This window comes from Acartia tonsa, chromosome 3, assembly GCF_053477335.1.
Source record: "Acartia tonsa isolate MP-2025a chromosome 3, ASM5347733v1, whole genome shotgun sequence".
Lineage (NCBI taxonomy): Eukaryota > Metazoa > Arthropoda > Copepoda > Calanoida > Acartiidae > Acartia > Acartia tonsa.
In genome coordinates this window covers 35,565,090-35,588,107 of record NC_137262.1, presented here as the reverse complement: position 1 = coordinate 35,588,107, position 23,018 = coordinate 35,565,090, and the positions used below count along the sequence as shown (strand labels likewise).

The 23,018-nt window shown below is 31.3% G+C and overlaps 2 protein-coding genes across 2 annotated transcripts; one reads left to right on the top strand and one right to left on the bottom strand.

Annotated features, from left to right (window-relative positions):
- Window positions 1–5,020: 5,020 nt before the first annotated feature.
- LOC145314012 (putative sodium-dependent multivitamin transporter) lies at window positions 5,021–15,720 on the top strand. The gene is made up of 17 exons (XM_080153733.1): window positions 5,021–5,131; window positions 5,654–5,839; window positions 6,376–6,518; window positions 6,938–7,059; window positions 7,534–7,665; window positions 8,101–8,194; window positions 8,761–8,829; window positions 9,429–9,515; window positions 10,289–10,336; window positions 10,676–10,741; window positions 11,315–11,405; window positions 11,812–11,870; window positions 12,210–12,347; window positions 12,763–12,858; window positions 13,436–13,493; window positions 13,948–14,025; window positions 14,385–15,720. Exons 2-17 carry the CDS (start codon window positions 5,749–5,751, stop codon window positions 14,819–14,821), a joined length of 1,809 nt encoding a protein of 602 aa, XP_080009859.1. The 5' UTR covers window positions 5,021–5,131; window positions 5,654–5,748; the 3' UTR covers window positions 14,822–15,720.
- Window positions 15,721–16,085: 365 nt separating this feature from the next.
- On the bottom strand, window positions 16,086–19,882 carry LOC145314014 (uncharacterized). The gene is made up of 5 exons (XM_080153736.1): window positions 19,676–19,882; window positions 18,050–18,177; window positions 17,531–17,645; window positions 17,030–17,120; window positions 16,086–16,426 (listed from the first exon to the last, which is right to left on the bottom strand). Exons 1-5 carry the CDS (start codon window positions 19,720–19,722, stop codon window positions 16,247–16,249), a joined length of 561 nt encoding a protein of 186 aa, XP_080009862.1. The 5' UTR covers window positions 19,723–19,882; the 3' UTR covers window positions 16,086–16,246.
- Window positions 19,883–23,018: the final 3,136 nt, after the last annotated feature.

Sequence of the window (23,018 nt, the reverse complement as noted above, 5' to 3'; positions counted from 1 at the left end):
TAATTTGTTTAAGTTGTATGACCAAGACTTTATTGCTAAAAAAGATTCAGGCAAAGTTTTTTAATAACACCAATTTGTTCATATTTAAATTTTTTTTATAGAAATCAACATACTAATGCCAGATTTATTTAGTATATAAACAAAGTATTTTTATTTTTGCCTAAAATTATTTGAAGCAAATCCTACCGTAAAGTTTATCAGAACAATTTGCTTATTGACTTTAAAATTAAAAAAAAAAAATTATTATTTTACACTTTGCGTATATCTAACTTTCAACATTAACATATTTTTAAGAAGAAAATTTTTTTCTGGGGGTGTAGAACCATGACGACCAATCTTGTTTTGATGAGGATCAAATAAGGGGTTTCAAAGGTTGGAGGAGGTCAAAATGAGAGGCTTTCAAGCGGGACTGGGGTAAATATCACTACACGCACCCCCCCCCCCCCCCGGAAATGTTTATATTATAGCAATCCACCACCACCATTTCCTGTTATGTAAAAAATTCTTATAAAATAAAAATATTATCCATTCTGATATCAGGAAAAGAAAGCATTTTATAATGAATGCAATACTCAATAGGAAAGCTTTCTGCTCTCTCTGTCACACAAACAAGCGGTTCCTAAAGTCTTTTATTTTATTTTAATAATACTAGAAAAGTATGCAAGTGTGTATAATATTCTAATGTTATTCTATGGAATTAAGTTAATCTGGGAACCGCTATCACATTGCATCATCACATGAAAGAGGATGGAAACACATTTTGTCTATCGTATTTTCTTCACCTATCAGCTGATGCTTCAAGAAATCGTTGTTTTTTAGTGAAAAAAGAGTATTTTTTGTAAAATTAAAGATAATTATTATATATATTTCTGATGTTTATCTATGCATTTTTATCCAAGTACATTCTACATTTACAAAGAATGTATTTTGTTTCAATGAAATAATGCGCGACTCCATCAAATGCTTTGTTTACGTCATTAGTTGCGTCATATATGTTTTAGTGATCATGTGTAAGGGTAATGTCTGTAATTTTTATATGAAACCGGTTTGTAGCAGAATTGTAGGTCAGAAATATTTCTTTTTTAAAACTGAACAAAACATAAATAGGAACAACATTTATTTTTAAGGGAAGCATTTAATGCAAAATAGACATAGTCAGAGAAAAAATAAGCAAATATACTCAGGGATCTAAAGAGGATAATGGCCGATAATTTTATGTTCATCCACAAGATGATACACAAATTTACCCCTTCTGTATATTAAAATTAGTGATTGCAATGCTTGAACACTTAACTTAATTAATCAACTAATCAAAAGTCCCTAAAGTTTTTATGCCAACGAATTAGAAAACTGTTGGAACTTGTGTAATAACAGCCCATTGTCCCCTCCCGCCGGTGCGTGCCAATAATGGATGTTAATCAATTATACAGGTAAAATATGTACTATGATAAACAGACATACTCTGATTATAGCGCTACATTAAAAATGATGACAATTCAAATAAGTAAATAAATTTATAAGAATATACAAACGTTTTTTTAGTAGCAAAGCTTCTCTGTAAGTGACAAATGCCTTTCTCAGTTTGTACTTATATCTATGTAAATTGTGTAATTCTTTAGCTTATTAACTAACTTTGTTATATAGGTTAATTAGCAAAAATTATAATAAAGTATGATATAAATTTTCAATATTTGAGTAATTGTAACACAGGGATCTAAAGGGGAAAAACAATGGAAGATAATAAGCAAAATTACCTCTTTAGCAGATTAAAATCAATGGATGTCTAGTCTTTATCAACCAATCAATTATATATTATTACGAAACTAAACTTTAAATATATCATCAACTTTCTTTTTACACTATTTAAGAGAGTAGCTATGCTATTTAAAGTACATTATACTATTCGATATAAAATTACTTGGATGTTATGTATCAAATTGTTATGTACTTTGATAAAGTGATGCTCACAGCTGGTTAAAATAACCCCTTTTACCCAATCCCGTCCCCTTCTATTGAATGTACGAACTGGCCAATAAATGAGGTCTATTAGCAACCTAAAATGACGTCAAATTTTCCTCTGTCAATTTATCCACGTATTTATTATCCATTATTATTATGTTTTGTCTAAATGACGTCAAATTTTCCTCTGTCAATTTATCCACGTATTTATTATCCATTATTATTATGTTTTGTCTATCCAAACAAATAATAGATAAGAAATTCTTTATTCCCTGTTAACATTTGCTAATTGTCAAAAACAAAATTGTAGTATTAATAGGATCTTACACCAGATTAAAATGTACTCTAATAAAGTGAAACTTGTAGCTGGCTAAAATGATGCCCCCCCCCCATTTACCCCATCCCATCTGAAAGTATTCTATGATATGGCTTGGGGCAGTTAAAAACAAAAATAAAAGGATAGGCAAATAAAATATGAATTATATGAAGATTACATTCTAAATAATATATTCTAAGAGAGAAACATTTAAGCAGTGTGAAAAAAATCATTTTTCCAGTATGGCTTCCAAACCAAATAATATTCGCTGGATTATAAGCTGTTCTAAGCCATACCGAAAAATCATGTATAGCTACGTATTACAGAATATTTTCAACTAATATTAAATTAGATTAAAGCTATTTTTTAGCCCCGTCGTTCGGCCCTTTGGTATAAATCTTTTCATGTTAATATCCGCGGAAAGCTGTCTATAATAAAAGCGATAAATAACTAATCCTCCTATGACTATATCCCTGAAAAAACCTGACTGCGCATCCCCACATTGATTTGACCATGCAGTATTTAGACATAATATTACTACAATACAGATAATTTCAAAATGAGCAAAAATTACAAGACAAACGAAAATTTAATTTTTTTGTTAGACTAGAGTTTTTAGTAAATTCTAAACTAAGATAAGATTTTTATAAAACAGTAAATTGGTATTTCTATGATTGATCAGAAAGTTTTTAAAATATATCCTTAATTTTCATTGCAGCTTGCTTTAGGTCCTTGTAAGGGATTCAGTAGGATAAAAAAGCCCACTAAACTAAAAGACCATCGAACAACTCATTATTCATTATCCTATTATACAAAGTAGTAAGGTTATTTCTCTCTGAAGCTTATGATTTAAATAACTACTGAACTGATTGAGTTTTCAATTTTGGGAAAGCTTCACACAAGGCGAACGATGACTACTTTATTTTTAGATTAGAGGTTTTAGGCTATTTATAGGCCCCCTTCATACCCCTTTACAAAGCGCCTAGATGCTAGGGGCGGAGCCGCTAATCAAAGTAAAAATGATTTGCATTTATTTTGAAAACAGTCAACAAGCAAAGCTTCTCGAGAAGTCGCCAGTTTTATTCAATTAATCTTTTTATTAATTTGGTTTCTTTGCTAAAACATATAAATATACAAGCTACAATTTTATGTAATCAGCTAAACTTAACTTTTAGTTTACTTGCACCTTTCAAAGTGAAAACATTTTCAAAATATTAATGTATTAATCAAATTAGTTTATTCAAGAAACAATAAAAAAATATCATTTTACTGTGTATGTATACAAATCATGCGAAGTTCAATATATCCAGGGAGGGTTTGGATAATGGGCTGTTTATTACATAAGTCCCCAAAGTTTTATAATAACGAATCGATTCTCACTCATTGTCTCGGCAACTTTGCGGACTTTCACTTAATTCTAGTATTGGTTGGTTCATTATGTTAAGTGTCCAAACGTTTCAACAACTAAATGTAATCTTTAGAAGGGGTAGTTGAGTGTTTCATCATTGATTATGTACAATGTACATCCATTAGCCATTGTCTTATCCCTTTAGATTCCTGCAATATATCAGACGGTCAGACAGAAGAACTTTAGCAAATAAAGAGTAACAACGCATTTTATATTCAAAATAATTGAAAAGTTTAAACGGAAATAACATATGAATCAATTACAAAAGTACAGGATGCTTTATAAAGACATACTTACATTTTCAGACTTAATTTAAGAGTTTCTTCGCGTATAGCATTATGCTTAGTCAATATAGGAATAACTTTTTAAAAATATTCAGTTGATTAGCTAAAGATATCCTATGCAAAATATATTTTTAAGCTGCTTTAGACAGAATTAGTAATTGATTAAGATAAGAATTATTTTTCTACCATTAAAAAATCACTGCTATGAAATGTATCTTTGAGTTTTATAAACCATTTTGAGGTCTCTATTGATAAGAACATGTTTGTAAGCATTGCCAATAAATCCAGATAGAGAGGGGACAATGGGCTGTTTATTACACTAGTCTCAACTTCTTATAATAACGTTTTCTTATTCGTTGCCCTATTTTTGATTTGATTGGTTAGTTGATTAAGTTAAGTATTCAAACGTTTAACCACAAATTTTGTTCCACAGAAGGGATAATTTTGTGTATCATCATTGGAAAGTATATCAATTTATCGCCCATTTTCTTATCCCTTTAGATTCCTGATAAACCGCCCTAAGGTTTATAAACCATTTTGATAAGAACATAAATCTATAAATCTCATTCTTTATCATGTGTTGATAACATGTAAAATTACCCAGGGATATAAAGTGATAAGACAATGGCCGATAAATTTATGTACATACCCAATGATGATACTCAAAACTACCCCTTCTTTCGATTACAATTCGTCATTGAAAGGTTTGGACACATCTCATGAACCAACCAAGAAAAGCCCTCAAAGTTTCAAGCTGACTAATCAATATATCATAAAGTTTTGGGGACTTGTAATAAAAATCCCAATGTCCCCTCCCTTCCTGATAATTACCATATACTACATTTACAATGACTGAATAATTAATTCTCAACAGGACTCCTGTGTCATTTAGTTTTTACCGGTTCGTACTTGCATTGTACTTACTACAGTAAAACAACTTTCAATTCAAGGCTTTTTAAGATTAATTTAGCCTTCTAATTATTTATTGGTTAGTTTGTTCATCCAGTAGGAGAAATTCGGATTGGGTAAGGGGGAAGCATTATTTTAGCCAGCTGCGAACATCACTTAATCAGAGTACATGTTTTGTATTGGAAATTCAATGCTTAAATTGTTCTTTTTTAGATTAATAAAGATGACAGTGTTGAGACGTTCTAATTGTTAAAGGTAAAATAAACAAGTCTTTTTAGAAAACTACAAAATAAAGACATAATTAGCAAAAAAAACTTTTAATGAAATGAAAATTACAGTATATATGTCCATTAATACTCTAAAATGGTGGGGTATCGAGGACACAGCTATGAATTGCTGAATTTGCCGCTAAAATGAACCAATAATTAAGTGTCTCATTGAATGCCTATCCTCTCCTAGATACTATAGCACTGCTGCTAGTGACTCTAAAAGAGTACATGAATATTTCCCTACAATTCAAATAGGTACGCTTCACCATAAAATTGATTAGATTCCTTTGTTTTTTTTTATAAAATGTCTTTATAACCGAAATGTAATCAATTAAATGTTGCATCAGATTTTCATGTAACACCATCCACCACCTTTACCCCATTTCCTCTCCTCCTACTGCATGAAAGAACTGACCAATAAATGAGGACTATATTATCAAACTAAATTGATGACAAAGTTCCCCTGTCAATATATTAACGTATTCTATAACCATTTTCTTACATCCAGGTATAAACCTTGGCGGAACTACCAGTGTACCTGAAACCTGTATCTTTGTCTTCCAAGCAACCAATAAGTAACAGGAACAATCAATCATTCAAATAATGTCAACCGTGGAGGAGGATACCGCAACTCAATTTGGAACTGTGGACTATGTCGTCGTTGTTATTGTCCTGGCCATCTCATCTGCCATTGGTAAACACACTTTTTTTTTGTAGCACAGTTAATATATAAATGAGATAAGTCCGTACATCCGCTTAATTTACAGTCCTATAAAGACAGTCTCTTTGCCGTTTATGATTATTAACAAAATCCAGTGCTTTTAAACAAAGTAATGTTGAGCACTGATATCCCCCCCCCCCCCTCGGCTTTTTTATTAGTTATCTTTTCCTATGACCTAACCCCTGCGAGGGGCTCTAACCCTGCAGAGCTAATAACTGCTGTGTCATATCCCTGTGGTGATATCCTGTACTCAAAGTAACTTTACCTAACTTAGAGTAATTAACAAATTAACCCAGCTCCCCCCCACCAAACTTCTCTGTTATTTTCCTCTGTTAATAGATAAATCACAAAACTACCCAATGTAAACATATGTATTTTCATATTTTTCTGTGATCCAGTTTATCTTTCCCATTTTAAGCAAAAGATTTAAGTATGTGGTGCTTTTTTTTTAGGTAAGGTACACTTTATTAGATTTTTCATTTTTATTTTCAGTGTAATGTTCTGTCTAGGTTTATATTACCGATTTACTGGTGGCAAACAGAAAACCAGTAAAGAATATTTACTGGCAGATGGCAATATGACAGTTTTGCCAGTTGCCTTTTCGTTGATGGCTAGCTTTATGTCAGCCGTTACATTACTGGGCACCACACAGGTCATTATTATTTTTTTTCATCCACTGAATCCATCTATAAGCTATTTTGAGAGTGAGATTGAATATTAAATATTTTTGATACTCTCTACCTTTCCTTATTTTTTTTCTTTCTAAGTTCTTTAGATTTTATATAAATTTCTACGGGGAGGGAGGGGAAATTAAACTGTAAATTACACTGGTATAATAATTTTGTTTTCTTATTAGTTAGATAAAAATATTTGGATAATTTTATTAAATTTTCATGGGCTTATTCTAAACTAGTAGTGTCTATACTTTTTAACTAATGAATTTAATCTACCAAAGGGGTAATGTTATATATTCTCATTGGGGATATACATAAATTTTTATCATTGTCTTTTTCCTGAAATTGTTTGTGCTATTTTTTCTTTCTGTAACATTTAATTAACTTTCTTTTTTAGGAGAATTATTCATTTGGTACTCAGTTTGTATTGATAAATTTTGCATATATCCTGAGCACGCCTGTGGCTGCCCTCATATTTCTACCTGTCTTCTATAATCTCAAATTTCCAAGTGTTTACAAGTAAGTTTAATTTAAAGGCCAATTATGTTAGAATTATAAACAAATTGTGCAGTATGAGATTATTGTCAAAGGCATTTCTGATTACTCTCAAATTCTATCACCAAGCAATTCTAATTTTAATGGTTTATAAAAGTCGACTTAATATATATGAAATTTTGCCAAATTCTATTAAATTCTATACATTTTCCTAGTATAACCTTAGAGTTAGGGTTTCTTTAGCCTTACATAAACCTAATTCCTAGGCTAGCCTAGGAGATTTTTATAGGATTTAGCTTTTGGCCCCTCGGCTAACAAAACTGGTTTTAATCTTATATTTTTTGCATTTCAATATCCACAGTTAGCTGTTTATAATACAAAGCGATAAATAAATCTTCTGGATATTTAAAACTTATATCCATACAAGGTTTTATAGTTCCATCTTTCAAAAAAATTGAAAATCTTATGATTATCTTTATCACTTGATCAACTTTTCAGATACCTTGAGAACCGGTTTGGAGTATATGCCAAGATGACCGCAAGTTTGGCATTTAGTCTGCAGATGATTCTCTATATGGGCATTGTTTTGTATGCGCCCTCATTGGCATTATCTGCTGTTACAGGCATTAGGTAAGGTCAAATGTGTTACACTGACAAACGTACTAGAGTGACAAATGTACTAGTGTGACAAACGTACTTGTAGTGTGACAAACCTACTAGAAGACAAACCCTCTAGGGGGTTCGGGATGAATATTGAATATACATGAAAATAAAAAATCACAAAACCTTACCTACTCATAAAAATAATGTTTCTCTAATTTTTCTTTAATTAATTTCTATTAGTTGTCAATCTATTTACAAATCTTTTCACCTATTTGTCAAACTTTATTATATTTACTGCCCTCACCTCAAAAAAAGAATAGTCATAAACCTCACCTGGACCTCTTAGAAGCCTAATTAAATAGTAGAACCATATCGGTCCAGTGGTTATTCATATCTTAAGCTAAAGACACACAACCAGACAGACACCTTGTTACTTTTATTTGAATTTATTTATCAATTTAGTTTTGTCGGATCAGTGCTGAGTGTTGGATTTGTTTGTACATTTTACTCCACCCTGGGTGGCATGAAAGCTGTTCTTGTCACAGATGTATTCCAGGTATTAGAAATATCAATAAATCTATATTTACAATCATGAATTAAGAATACTTATTAGACATATTCCCGCGGCCGTAGCGCAACTGGTAGCGTGTCGGCTTGTTGTTGGGTAGGTGTCGGGTTCGAGTCTTGCGCACATCGCATCATACTAGAGACGTTAAAAATTTACCCACTGCTATGTCAGGCGCGTGGCACCAATATTAAGAGTAGGAGGAAAGCCTTGGCCCATAAAAAGGTGCAACTCGTTACCATGCATAGTATCAGACAAAGAGCGTGCAATTAAAGGGTTAGTTGTCTATCGGGCGAATGGATGCTCTTTACCGTAATTTTAAGACGCAGAGTATGTTTCAAGGTGCCTAGAAATGTCTAGAACCCGAAGAGACATCTGAGTAAAACAACATAAGAATCTTATTTTCTCTATAGTATTAGTGACGGCTATGCTCTTAGTTGATGCCTAATCGCAGTACAAAAATGAACAATCGGACAGACAGATAAATTAAATTATATAAAAAAAATATCATAGCAAAACTAATATGGTTTTTAAAAATTTATTATTTTTATTTTTAGTCTGTTCTTATGTTTGCTTGTATTTTGACAGTTATCATCAGCACATGCATCAAGTCATCTATATCTGAGGTAAACCATCATGTTCATGAAATAAAGAAGGGTAGCATAAAAGTAAATAAATAATGAAAACTATCATTATTTCTTACAAAGAGGCATTAGCAATCATTTAATAAAAAAGTGTAGAAGTAAAATGTGGAGAATTTGATTACATTTTAAGTTATCCTTTAAGAGAGCTTCTTAATGTATTAAGTTGAAGGGACAAGGGTTAAATAACTGTATGTTCACGGGGTGGGGGCTCTGTGCCGACTATCAATTGGGTCTTTGAATATCAGCCAATAACGTCGGAAATATCAACACGGCCAAGTCGCTACAAAAGAGCAATTTGCTAGCAAACGAAAAAGGTCTCCGCCACTGGAACCAGGTAGTTGTATGGGTTATACATCTATACTTATACATTTATTATTGCTCCTTAATGTTAAAGTATTCACTATGAAATAATCAAACAATTAGAAAAGAATGTCATATCAAAATTTTTAATTGTTTTCAAGATTATAGCGGATTATCACAGAAATCTTCAAATAAAGATTAAGAACAGATTTAATTATAAATATGGATAAGACTCAATTTAGAAAAAAACTAGCAACTAGCATTTGAATAATTATTCCTAGGTATGGGCTACTGCATATGAAAGAGGAAGAATCCAATTTGATAATGTTTCAATTGATCCAACTGTCAGGCATACTATGTGGACACAGGTTCAGACAGTTTTTAGCATTGAAGCTACTCTATAATTTACTTTGTCAGTCCGTACGTCCGCCAGTCAATTACGCTAGAAGAATCCAGTTTGTTAATGTGTCAATTGATCCAACTGTCAGGCATACCATGTGAAAACAGGTTCAGACAGTTTTTAGCAGTGAAGCCACTATATAACTTACTTTGTTAGTCAGTACGTCAGTCCGTTACGCTATAGATGGGAGATGTGATTTTCTCGGCTGCTATATAAAATAGACTGTTGTTTTATTTTTGGCGAAGATACCCATTTTCAAAAAACAAACAACTTAGTTGGTCCGTCAGTCAGTCGATTATGCTACAATATATATTGATATGTAATGAATTAGTGATTTTCAATTATTTATCATTTACTGAACATTTTTTTATCTATAACTCAAGTTGTCCGCTAGCCTATCCATTCATGATTTTTATCTACTCTTGGAAACTAATATGATTTTTTTCATATAAGAGAAAGACTAAACTACATAACTTTTGTGTCACTTTTGAGGAAGACGATTCCCTTTTCTTCCAACTCTTTTGAAGTGATTTTCTTTCCCTCTTCCCTTTTTCTTTTCTCTTTATATGACGTCATATGAATCGTCTTCCTCAAAAGTGACACAAAAGTTAAGTAGTTTAGTCTTTCTCTAATATAATTGTGATTTATTGAAAATACTTACTAAGAATTTAAAAAAATGATTTTCAAACTTTTAAATTTTCATTATAATGATTAAAGCTTATTATAGCTGTTCTATTTTAGATGATTGGAGGCTCATTTATCTATCTATCTTTATATGCAGTGAACCAGGTAATCTAGTTTTATTTAGAGTTAAAAAAAATACAATCGGCTCCCCATTTTTATAAAGGAGGAAGGTCCCATTGGACTGTAAATTATACTGGTATCTAAAGATTTATAATTACTTTATCTTTAAATCTTTATATTATTTGAGTTTTGATTTGTTAGTCTAAAACTGGTAGTTTTCAAATTTTTTAACCAATAATTTTGATTAACATTAGTGGTTATCTTGTTCAATTCATCATTATTGGTGATTTATAGAAAGTTATTGTCCATTGTCTTATCCCTAAGTTCCCTACCTTTTCTGAACTAAAAAGTGTATACATTTTTGTAAATAATAATAATGTTTAGGCCCAAGTACAGAGGTTGTTGACTCTACCAAGCCTCAAGAAAGCCCAAACAGCTTTGGTTGTTCAAGTAAGCTGCCTTTTTATTTAAAAGTTCCTTTAAAGTATCAGAACAAGGATGACTACATCCATAAGAAGCAAAGCACAAAAGCGTGACTAACTGAAGGACAGATTATGTAAATTATATACTAAATACTCATTGGTATAGGGAATCTTCACTAAAAAATTCAGCAGTCTACCTTGAATAGCAGCCAAAAAAACTAACATTCCCCTTAGCATTATGGACAGACAAACGGACCGACAGACGATGTAAATTGTATAGTATAGAGTAGCTTCGCTATTAAAATAGTAGTAACACAAATATTCAAAGGAATATTGACTTATAATTCAGTTTGCTGATATGAAAAAAACATTGCGTCTAACATTTCTAGTTGCTTCTCCCTTAGCCTCTAAGACAGAAAATTTGCCTAAAACCATCCCAAAAATTTAAAAATTCCTGAAAAGTACTAATAATTTAGAACAGCATTTTCCGAGAACTTTATCTTTAGAAAAAAAACCTCACAATTTACTTTGTATTTTAGAATTAATCATTTTTGGATATTTAATTTAAAAGAACATTTGATCTTCAGCATTGGTATTCTAGGTTCCAATTTTGATGTGTTTGGCTCTGAGTACAAGTTTTGCTGGTTTGTGTATATTTCATACGTATAAAGATTGCGATCCATCCAAAGCAGGTTGGTAGATAGATAGATAGCATAAAATAATCAAGTAATGGACAAACGGACAAAGTGAGTTACAGAGCAGATGTTCAGATGTCATAACAAAGAGCAGAAAAAGAGATAATGTGCAAAAACTTAAAGAAAATCACAGAACCTTTAAAAAATAGGGTTTTTTGTCCTTTGTAGCATTTAAGACAGACTAACAGACAAAACAATGTGTGGAATAGATTCGCATATGTCATAGGAATCTTCAATCAAAATTTCAGATGTCTAAATTCAATAGCAGCCGATAAAATCACATTTCCCCATTGGATTACGGACTGACTGACGACATAAAAAGTGAATTATAGAGAGGCTTAGAGAGGCTTAGCTAAAAAGAATATCTCAATATTTTATTTAAGTTTTCGTTGTTAATATTTAGGAAGAATAAAAACTCCAGATCAATTGTTACCTCTGTATATTGTTGAACAGTTATCACAGGTAAACAACCCATACATCTAAAGGGATAAGACAATGGCCGATAAATTGATTTACACCCCCAAATGATGATACAAAAATCACCCCATCTATACATTAAAATTAGTGATTGAAACGTACGAGAACTCAACTTAATGAACCAACCAATTAAATTTTGATAACGGTCTCCAAAGTTGTCAAGCCAACGAAGAATTATTATAAAACTTTTGGGACATTGTAAATGAGAATACATTGTAAAGGAGAAACATATCGGTACAAACAAACTCACGGACATCCTGTTAGTTTTATTTAAGAATAACGAAATCTATATGTAAATTTCAACTATCATTTAACTATTCCTAGTATCCTGGACTGGCAGGACTGGCTGTAGCTGGAATATTCTCTGGATCTTTGTCAACAGTCTCCTCAGCAATCAACTCTCTAGCTGCTGTCAGCCTGGAGGATTATATCAAGCCACATTTTAATATTTCTGATAAAAAAGTAAGTATGTTGTTTTACGTTATGGCTTCTAAACCGATTATTATCATTTACATTAGAACTGGTTCTCAGCCACACTGAAAAATCATAAATTGTATCCTATTACAGATTATTATTTTGAATATTAAAGTAAAAATCATAAGATTAATACAAGATTTAATCTTATAATTTTTCATTTTGGGAATTATGGGAATTAATACAATTTAAGAACATCGAAATTTAATTTTCCGTCGTTTAAAAATAACATCCATTGCGATGTAAAAAGATACAGTTATAAAAACTCTATAAATTCTTCTGACCCCCCCCCCCCCTAACGAGTTAGGGGTAAGTGATTCATGAACAAAAACTTTGAATACGTCTAAATTGAATTTGCCGGAAGAGGTTTCGTGATTTTAAAATTTATTTTTATTTATCTCAGTCATCTTTACTGCTGAAAATCTTGGCATTTGTGTATGGCATTACCTGTGTGGCGTTTGCATTTCTAGCGGATCTCATTGGCACTGGAGTTTTACAGGTACAAATCATATATCTTATACTAGATGGACAAAAAAGCCCTCAAAAAGGCCAAAAATGCATTTTCCTCCAGCCCCTCCAGGATATAGCAAATAACACATATTCTTTACTTTCCCCCTCAGTCTCTTCAAAAGATTCAAAATGCAAAGACACATATATATTTATTATTTAATTCTTATTTTTTCCCTTTTTAATTGGAACTGATTATCTATTAAATTAGTGAAACAATCGTATTCCATGAATAAGATTAGAAAAAAAAATTCTATCAATTTATCTATTTATCTTCAGATTTACAAATTTTTCGTATGAAGTTCTTAAATTATAACTGTATAACGATTTACTCTATTTCATAAAAGAAAGTTAGTAGTGTTTTATGATTCTTATGGTTAATTGATTGGCATTGTATAATAATTCATAAATTGCCTAAATACAGGATATTGTTTGAGGACTTACTTACATTTTTAGGAATTGAGTAAATTGATGCTTTTCTTATAATACTGTCCAGTGTTGTCTTAGAAATCATTATTCTAATAATCAGATTAATTCACAAATAAAAAGTAATCTCTTATTGTTTTCAGGCCTCACTGACTATTTTCGGAGTGGTAGGAGGACCTTTGCTGGGACTTTTTACACTAGGTAATCATCTTTTATGCACCCACTCGTCATTGGGGAGGTCATGGGTTCGAATCTCTCAACCTAAACTGCGTCATATTAAATGATATTAGCTATTGCTATGTCAGATGCTCGACATTAACAGTAAGAAGAAAGGAATTATTTAGCCCAAAAATAGGAGCTCGTCATCACCATACACACACAAAGGACGTGCAATAGGTTGGTTGTCTGTCTGAAGAGCATTTGATTGTATAATCATGCACGTCATAAAGCAACATGTGGTTTAGATCTACGGCATAGTAAGATATTCTGGTGTATCAATGGATTTATTATTACTTGGATCTTACACCAGATATTATCATGTTCTCTAATAAAGTGAAACTTTAGGTGGCTAAAATAACGATCCCCCTATCACCCGCTGGATATATCGATTGTCGTATCCCGTCTTCTATAGGCCAATCATGTTTTGTTGTTTTAGGAATGTTAACAAGATGTACAGAGGAGGTGGGAGCAGTTTCTGGGGTTGTAACCGGCCTTGCAGTACTAGCTTGGATAGGTATATATAGATAGATAGTTTCTGGGGTTGAGGCTGGCCTAGCAGTTCTAGCTTGGATAGGTATATATAGATAGATAGATAGTTTCTGGGGTTGAGACCGGCCTTGCAGTTCTAGCTTGGATAGGTATATATAGATAGATAGATAGTTCCAGGAGTTATGACCTGCCTTGCAGTTCTAGCTTGGAAAGTTATATTTAGATAGATAAATAGTTTCTGGGGTTGTAACCAGCCTTGCCATTCTAGCTTGGATAAGTATGTATAGATAGATAGATAGGTATATATATAGTTTTAAGAATTATACTTAGAAACTAAAAAAATATTTTAAAAGTAGTCTTTTATCTCACATTAAATTCTTTTAGGTTTTGGAGGTCCCAAACCCCCACCACCAAAGTTACCAGTCTCAATAGAGGGCTGTTTTGTTGCCAATCAAACTGTAACAACCATGCTCAGCATAATGAACCAATCAGAAACAAGTATGCTGAGTATTTTGGACCAATCAGAGGCCAGTATTGTACCAAGCATGGTTGACCAATTACAAACAAGCACAGCGTCAAGTTTACTAGAGATAGAACCTGAATATTTTTACCTGTACAGAATATCTTATGCTTGGTATTCATTTATTGGTTTTGTGACGACATTCACAGTCGGCATCCTTGTCTCCTGTGTGTACACAAAATTGGCGGGAAAAACTGTTCTTGTAGAGGATAAACATTTGGCCACGTTTTTGAGAAGAAGTGATGGGAATGGGCAATTCAGGGAAAATGGTAAAGTGCACGAAAAAGAAATTAAAGTTTAAACTTTTCCATATATAGTAGCTCATTCTAAAATTTTCTACTTTAAAAAAGATGAGATAAAAAGTAAAATATTGCCATTATTCAAAATTAATTGTCTTGAATAAATAAACAAAATATCTGTGTAAGAAACTGGAGATACAGAGATAGATCATTGGAAGCTAAAAGGTCATCCAAAGTTTAAATACTCCAAATTAATCAAATCATATTCACCTACTCCTAAAACTCTGTATTGAAATATAAAACTTCTAATATATAAACATTAAAGTGTCCCGCCCTGGAAAATTTTGTTAAGATTTTGGCTGGGGCAAAAAATTTTCCAGGACGGGACACTTTAAAAAACATGTATAGAACATCAGCTTACAATTTGCATTTATATGGGTAAAAGAAAAATGTAAAGAAAATTAATTAATTTAATCCTTTAAAGAAATCAATCATATCATTCTATTTTGGAACTGAAATTAATATCAAATGATAGAGTTTGTGTTAAAACCTTAAAATTTAGAAATATAATAAGCTTTCAAGCAACTTATCAAATATAATAAGACTAAAAATATGTATATATTTGTTTGGTGAACAAAATGTAATATTTATAAATTTTAGAACAGTATTTGTCATAAATAGAAACATGAATAAATTGAACAATAACATGTTAAAATTTTAAATATAATGAAATCAAAATCAACTTATAGTCTTAAAACAATAAAACTCAATTTAAGTCATGAAAGTAGTTATTGCTTTGATTTATCTTTTAATAAGAAAATATATCCCTTTCATTAGAGTATATCAATTAATTGTGATAGATGTAGAACATAAACAATTCCTTAGTAAAATACAAATGTATTATTTGTTAAATTTGATAGATTTATAGTTTAAGTACCTAAAATATATATTATGTGTTAGTTATTACATGTTATTATCTATTTATTTAATTACAAGGATGGCAACATCCATAAAAGCGGAGCTCAAAAATCAGATGGTATGACAAACGAACATAAATACATGTCGAGTTTCAGCGCTTAATAAGCAGAATATTACTTTTTAAGCCAATACAAATTTGTATGAATGTGTTACTTAAAAAATTACTTATACAGGATACTGTTAAAGGATATTCTTAAATATTTAGGACTTGATTACGGAGATGCTTCACTTATAACATTGTACTTGTACTATGAATCAATATTCCAATAGGTTAAAAATCAGCATGTCTTCAATAGACCTACGGCATTATGGTAACGATTTTAGAGTTTCTTTGCTTTCTAAGTCATATTTAACTGCTTTCAATTAAATTTATTATCATAATTATTACAATATGAACATTGAATTTACAATAATATAATAAGAATACAATAGGTAATCCAAAATATATCACAGAAATAATGTGCTTTAAGTTATAGTTATAAAGCACAGTTAATGTTAAAATAAAAATTTTAAAAATCTGTTCTTCTAGGTTTTCTTTTAATTGCCTCAGCCACCCATTCCAAACCTTCTGGAATTCCATCTCCATTGACTGCGCAGGTTGACTGGATAAACCATTGCCGTAGCTGCATCTTATCTAGTCCCAGGTAGCTCGTCACTTCGGATGGGGTACAGCTGTGGGGAAGGTCAACCTGAACGAAAAAAATGTGAAAATATGAAAATAGCCAGAAACCTGCTAAAAAGAATTACGATTACCATGCATGTGCTATAGTAAATTATGCTCCTTAATGATGTAAATGTTGACCAAAAGTTTTAGCCGTGTGTTTTTATGTCAAATGAACAGACGGACATTTGAATATATATATTAGCTTCACTACTAAAAACTACGTGAATACAAGTTGCTTAATACCAGGGATCTAAAGGAATAAGACAATGGCCGACAAATTGATGTATATCCTCAATGATGATACAGAAAAGTACCACTTTTGTAGATTACACTAGTAGTTTAAACGTTCGAACACTCAACTTCATGAACCAACCAATCAAAAATTGATAAAAGATCTCAAAATTGATAAGCCAACTAATAAGAAAACGTTATCATAAAACGTTAAGGACTAGTGTGATAAACAGCCCGATGTCCCCCAACCTCCCACATTTCCTGCTTAATAGGGACTTACTAATGTTTGAAAAATTGAGTATAAAGATGCTTCGCTCCAAAAAATCATTAAATCAGAATAATGGATAATCATAATACATAAAAAAATCTGGGTGAAAAAAGTTGTAAATATTGTTACCTTGTTATTAAAAATGAGTAATATAGTATCTCTAGTTCTGTCATCACTGAGAATGCCATCTAATTCTTCCTTTGCTTCTTTCATTCGTGCTCTAAAATGATTGTAGGATTTATGTAAAAGAGCACAGGATGCATGATCTATGGGTAACTCTGCCCACGGGGCCCGGACCAGGTCCCGACTTTGCATTAGGTCTTTAAAATCAACTAATAGCATTATTTCTCTTATTCAATTTATGATTGGTTAGTTCAAACTTGCAAGGTAAAAAATTTTCAATAATTTTAATCTACAGATTGAATAATTTTGTTTCTCATCATTGGAGATGTAAACCAATTTATATTTGATTTTCTTGTCCCTTAAGATCCATGTATGCCCCTTACTTCTAGGGACTTCACCCAAGATTTTAAAAATATGTGATTAAGGTTAGGTATATTTTTTTAAGAGAAGTCTCAAAACTTTAAATTTTTTAAAGATAACTAGAAAATTAAAAATCAAGATGGCTACCTGTCATTGCTATCAACTACATAGATGACGGCATCCAAATCACTGAGATAATGTTTCCACAAAGGTCGAATCTTTGTCTGCCCGCCAATGTCCCAAACTGTGAAACTTATGTTCTGGTAATCATTAATTAGTTTTACTCTATAATCAGGATAAATGATGATGAACAAAATTAACCCTTCTGTAGATTTAAATTATTGGTAGAAAATGTTCGACACTGTTAGTTGGAACCAACTAATCAAGCTTTAATAGAGGTAACCAAGTTTTAAGCTAGCTAAATAGAGATCACAATTTTAAAACTTTCGGTAGAATAATAATTTACAGTCCAATGTCTTATCCCTCCCTATTTTTTAGCTCTAGGCCTAGGATGAGAAATGTAGGTCCAAGGAAGGTTTATTTTTATTTTGGGGGAGGGTCTCACCACCCTTCTAAGAGAAATGCCCCTAGAAATGACCCTCCCCCCATAATTTTTTTACTCTTTTTTTTTAAATCTAAAATTCACATATAGAGTAAAACATTCCTTATGTTCAACTGTTTCCACATTGAATCCAATAGTTGGAATAGTAGTGACCACTTCACCCAACTTCAGTTTGTACAGAACTGTTGTCTTACCAGCATTGTCCAGTCCCAACATGGCGATTTTAGCTTGTCTTAATAGATAGATAGATAGATTAGAGATAGATGCATAGATAGATAGATAGATATATTAGAGATAGATATATGGATAGATTAGAGATATATAGATAGAATAGAGAATAGAAAGATAGGTTAGAGATAGATAGATAGAGTTTGTACAGAACTGTCATCTTACTAACATTGTCCAGACCCAACATGGCGATTTTAGCTTGTCTTAATAGATTAATAGATAGATTATAGATAGATAGATAGAGTTTGTACAGAACTGTTGTTTTTCCAGCATTATCCAGACCCAACATAGCTTTTTTTAGCTCGTCTTAATAGAGAGATATTTTAGAGATAGATGCATAGATAGATAGATGGATATATTAGAGATAGATAGATAGAATAGAGATAGAAAGATAGGTTAGAGATAGATAGATAGAGTTTGTACAGAACTGTCATCTTACTAACATTGTCCAGACCCAACATGGCGATTTTAGCTTGTCTTAATAGATTAATAGATAGATTATAGATAGATAGATAGAGTTTGTACAGAACTGTTGTTTTTCCAGCATTATCCAGACCCAACATAGCTATTTTAGCTTGTCTTAATAGAGAGATATTTTAGAGATAGATGCATAGATAGATAGATGGATATATTAGAGATAGATAGATAGAATAGAGATAGAAAGATAGGTTAGAGATAGATAGATAGAGTTTGTACAGAACTGTCATCTTACTAACATTGTCCAGACCCAACATGGCGATTTTAGCTTGTCTTAATAGATTAATAGATAGATTATAGATGGATAGATAGAGTTTGTACAGAACTGTTGTTTTTCCAGCATTATCCAGACCCAACATAGCTATTTTAGCTTGTCTTAATAGATAGATATATTAGAGATAGATGCATAGATAGATAGATGGATATATTAGAGATAGATATATGGATAGATTAGAGATAGATAGATAGAATAGAGATAGAAAGATAGGTTAGAGATAGATAGATAGAGTTTGTACAGAACTAATGTCTTCCAGTATTGTCCAGACCTAACATAGCTATTTAAGCTTGTCTTAATTGAAAGATAGATACATAGATTAGAGATAGATAGATAGATTATAGATAGAAAGATAGATTATAGATAGATTTATCGGTTAAAGATAGATCGATAGATTAGAAATAGATGGATAGATTAGTGATAGAAAGATAAGAGATATAAGGTTTTTCAGAGATAGTTGGATAGATTAAAGATGGATGAATTGATAAGAGATAGATGGATAGATTTGAGATAGATGGATAGATTTAAGATAGATGGATAGATAAGAGATAGATGGATAGATAAGAGATAGATGGATAGATAAGAGATAGATGGATAGACTAGAGATAGATATATAAATTAGAGATAAATATACAAGTGGATAGTTAGATAGATTTAAGATTGGTTAAATAAATATCCTGTCATCGAATTATGACATGATAGGTTTTAAATCTAGAAGTTGATTTAAAATTTATTGATTTATAATTTGTACCTGTTTCCAAATAATCTATCAAGCAGGTTGGAAAAGATGATACCCATTTTATTTCTTTTTTATTTGAGTTTAATGGCTTAGAATAACTTTGATAACTATACATTTTTAACATTATTTTTCTATCTTTATATGAAATAGATTTCATCATATGGCTAAAATTAAGGTTAAAAATAAAACACAATTTTCAATATTGATTCCAACATTACTAATTTTACGTGGAACTTTTGACGTGTAGATAAAAAGTGTTCTTTCAAAATCACACAATTTAATTTAGCTAAAAATACATCCAGTATCTTATTTTATTGCTGTTATTATATTGACTTAGTTAACGAGACTTATAAAATATCTTTAGAACAGAATAATAACTTTTTAGAAGCTTTGCTGTTTTACCTAGATTAATTTTAGAAAAATGGGCGTTATCCTCTTAGAAATATCCCCCCCCCCCCACACAGAACTATGACTCTGGCATAGAACAACTATTTTAGGTTAGGTTAGGTTAAAGGCTAGGCAGTCGAGCGCCTGCGGCTAGGCAGGCTAAGTTCTGTCGCAGGGGGGGGGGGGGGTAGGTTAAGCCGTTAAAAAATTTTAAAATTGAAAAAAATATTTCCAAGAGGATAATACCATGTCCATTGTCAAAGAAGATAAAGTATAGAATAGAATCCAGGTAGAAGATTCTGCCTGGCTAGCCTGAAATAAAATTGGAACTTTTGAAAGCCCTAAATGGCTACAAGGCTTGTAGTAAAATCATATGATTTCAGATATTATCGAGAAATGATATGAAAAATAAATGCCTTTTTTAATAGTATACTAAAAGCCATACAGCCAATCGTCCAGCCATATTTGTCCTATTCACAATGGATTAAAACCTTATAGTATTAGCAAAACTTTAAACAAAAATTCATTTCAACATGAATTTAGTAAAAAAATGACTTTAAAAATATTTGGTTAAGAAATAATGATCACGGCATTTGTATTAGGGTTGTGCATGAATTTGTTTACAAAAAATCCTTAGCAGCTGATTTTTAATTCTTTCAAGGTCTGAGAGTAAAAGATGTTTATATCCAATTATATATTTTTAAGTATTTTAATTTCAATTATTATCATAAATTATTTTATTAATTGTTGAGTTATGTGCAAGTTACTTTTACATTTCGTAATTGAGTGATTACGCAAGTTGCGTCAAGTTAGAGGAAAAATCTAATACTTTTCGATATATTTTCATTAAAAAGATATTATTTCAGTTTTGTCCCAACTTGACATGTGTACCATTCAAGTTTCATATTATGTTTTTATTGCGCAAGCGCAACTTTTCTTCAATATTCCCTAAAATATTTGAGGTTTTCATTTCTATTCCTCCTTATTCTATGTCCATTGTCCATGTTATAAACGTAAATTGACGACAAATTTTCAACTGTTATAATATCCAAATATTTTCATATCCATTTCCCTGGATTATCTTTTTAAAGACAAAAGCATGTCGATAATATGTCAGCAATGAACACTTTTATAAAAAATCAAAGACAAAAATTAGAGTTTTGCTTTATTAATTGAGTTAATTTTTAGAACAATGTAAAAACAGTGTATGTAGTTAAAGATAATAATAATGAACTTAATATAAATATTTTGCTTTCTAATTTTAATGCTTAGCAACTCATATTGTACCAAGGATGACAACATCTCTATGTATCGAAGCACAAAAGACAATGGAATGGTAAACGGATAAAGCGAGTTATTGAGCAGATGTTAAAATGGCATAACAAAGAAAAAATGCGCAGAAACTTAAAGAATAACCCGAAACCTTAAAAAATAAGGTTTATGGCTTATAATACATGACCGACAAACAATGTTCACGATTTTCCAATATCGTTACGAACTGACTGACTGACGTAATAACTGACGGACATACAAAGTGAATTATAGAGTAGGTACGCTGCTAAAAACACATTGTCTTTACCGCTATATAAGTATAAAATGAGTCATGCATTTTTACAAACTGTAATATTTCATCATGTCATTGTCTACAATGACCCGAAGACGTGTTCATTATTGCAACTATCCTATTATTTTTAAAAGTAAAGCTTTTTTATTATTAGGGTCGGTCGGTCTGTCTGTAACGTTAATTAAAGCATGTTATAATTTGACTGGGCGTGATGATTCGTACAACAGTTGGCAACTCTATATTCGTTACCAGAAAGTCTAGTTAGATTTTAAAAAAAAATATTTTATATAAAAAAATCTTTCTTTTTACTTGGTTTTAGAAAATGGATTCATAGAACGATAAGTCATAATGTTAAAATCAAGGGAATATGTCTATCAATAGCGAAGCTACTCTATGACTGACTATATCATCTCTTCCGTCAGCATTTCATTCCATGAACGTTTAGGAAAATTGAGCTTATTAGACTTAAGATTGATACGTCTGTCTGTAAAAAGATTAAAGTATACATAATAAGTATATTTGATTTTTATACGTTGGTATTAGATATAGACGGCTGATTTAGTTTTTTTTTCATGGGTAAAATTTCTCCTAGAGCGAAATCTTAGGAGCTAGGAGCAAAGCCAATAGTATCTAAAAATGTAGCATTGTGTACGTTAATATGTCTTTAAATAGAATAAAATTTTCCAATGTAATCTTTTTGATGTAGAACATAGATATTGATAACACAGCTACTCTATAGTTGACTTTAGGGTTGTGGTGCTTTTTTCGTGACAACGTCAAAATCTAGTGCCCTCCGAGTACGCAATAAAAATTATTACCTATTTATAAAATAGGACTAAAACTCTTTGACTCTAAATACATTTATAGTTATGCTTCTTGAATCATAGGGTACCAGTGGCTGAGCCCCAGGCATCTGGAGGATCTGTATTTAAAAGGGTAAGGCATGGGTAGAACAGTAGCCTAAAATATTCAAAAGACTAAAATAGAAGAGAATAGTTTAAAATCATTCAAAAATAGGGGGGGGGGGGTTGTTTTTGAGAGGGTTGGGAGTGTCCCACCCCACAAGAAAATATCCTTAAACCACCACAGGACCAGTAGGTATATTCCCTGAAGCGTAGAATCCGATCAGTTCAGTGGTTACCGAGATCTTAAGAGACAGACGGACGGTCAGACAGACATCGTTCTACTTTGTATTATAGATGACTAGCGGCTTCGCCCCTAGCCTCTAGGGGATTTTTTTCCTAAAATTTCACGGGAGAATTTTAAATAAAAATTACATTTTTTTTAGATGTTTTCTGTATTTTATAACATTTTATAACTCTTTATAACTCTTTATAACTTTTTATAACTTTTTATAACTTTTTATATTTATTTATATTTTTTAAAACCTTGGAATTTTTTCTC

What these genes read in the sequence shown, in the direction of transcription:
- LOC145314012 (XM_080153733.1), top strand. Translation starts at nt 5,749, where the DNA reads ATGTCAACCGTGGAGGAGGATACCGCAACTCAATTTGGAACTGTGGAC. An exon ending in CATTACTGGGCACCACACAG is followed by an intron (nt 6,519 to 6,937) that starts GTCATTATTATT and finishes TTTCTTTTTTAG; the next exon opens with GAGAATTATTCATTTGGTAC. An exon ending in TTGCGATCCATCCAAAGCAG is followed by an intron (nt 11,406 to 11,811) that starts GTTGGTAGATAG and finishes GTTAATATTTAG; the next exon opens with GAAGAATAAAAACTCCAGAT.
- LOC145314014 (XM_080153736.1), bottom strand. Translation starts at nt 19,722, where the DNA reads ATGGGTATCATCTTTTCCAACCTGCTTGATAGATTATTTGGAAACAG. An exon ending in GATAGATTATTTGGAAACAG is followed by an intron (nt 18,178 to 19,675) that starts GTACAAATTATA and finishes CTATCTATTAAG; the next exon opens with ACAAGCTAAAATCGCCATGT. An exon ending in GTAGTTGATAGCAATGACAG is followed by an intron (nt 17,121 to 17,530) that starts GTAGCCATCTTG and finishes CAATCATTTTAG; the next exon opens with AGCACGAATGAAAGAAGCAA.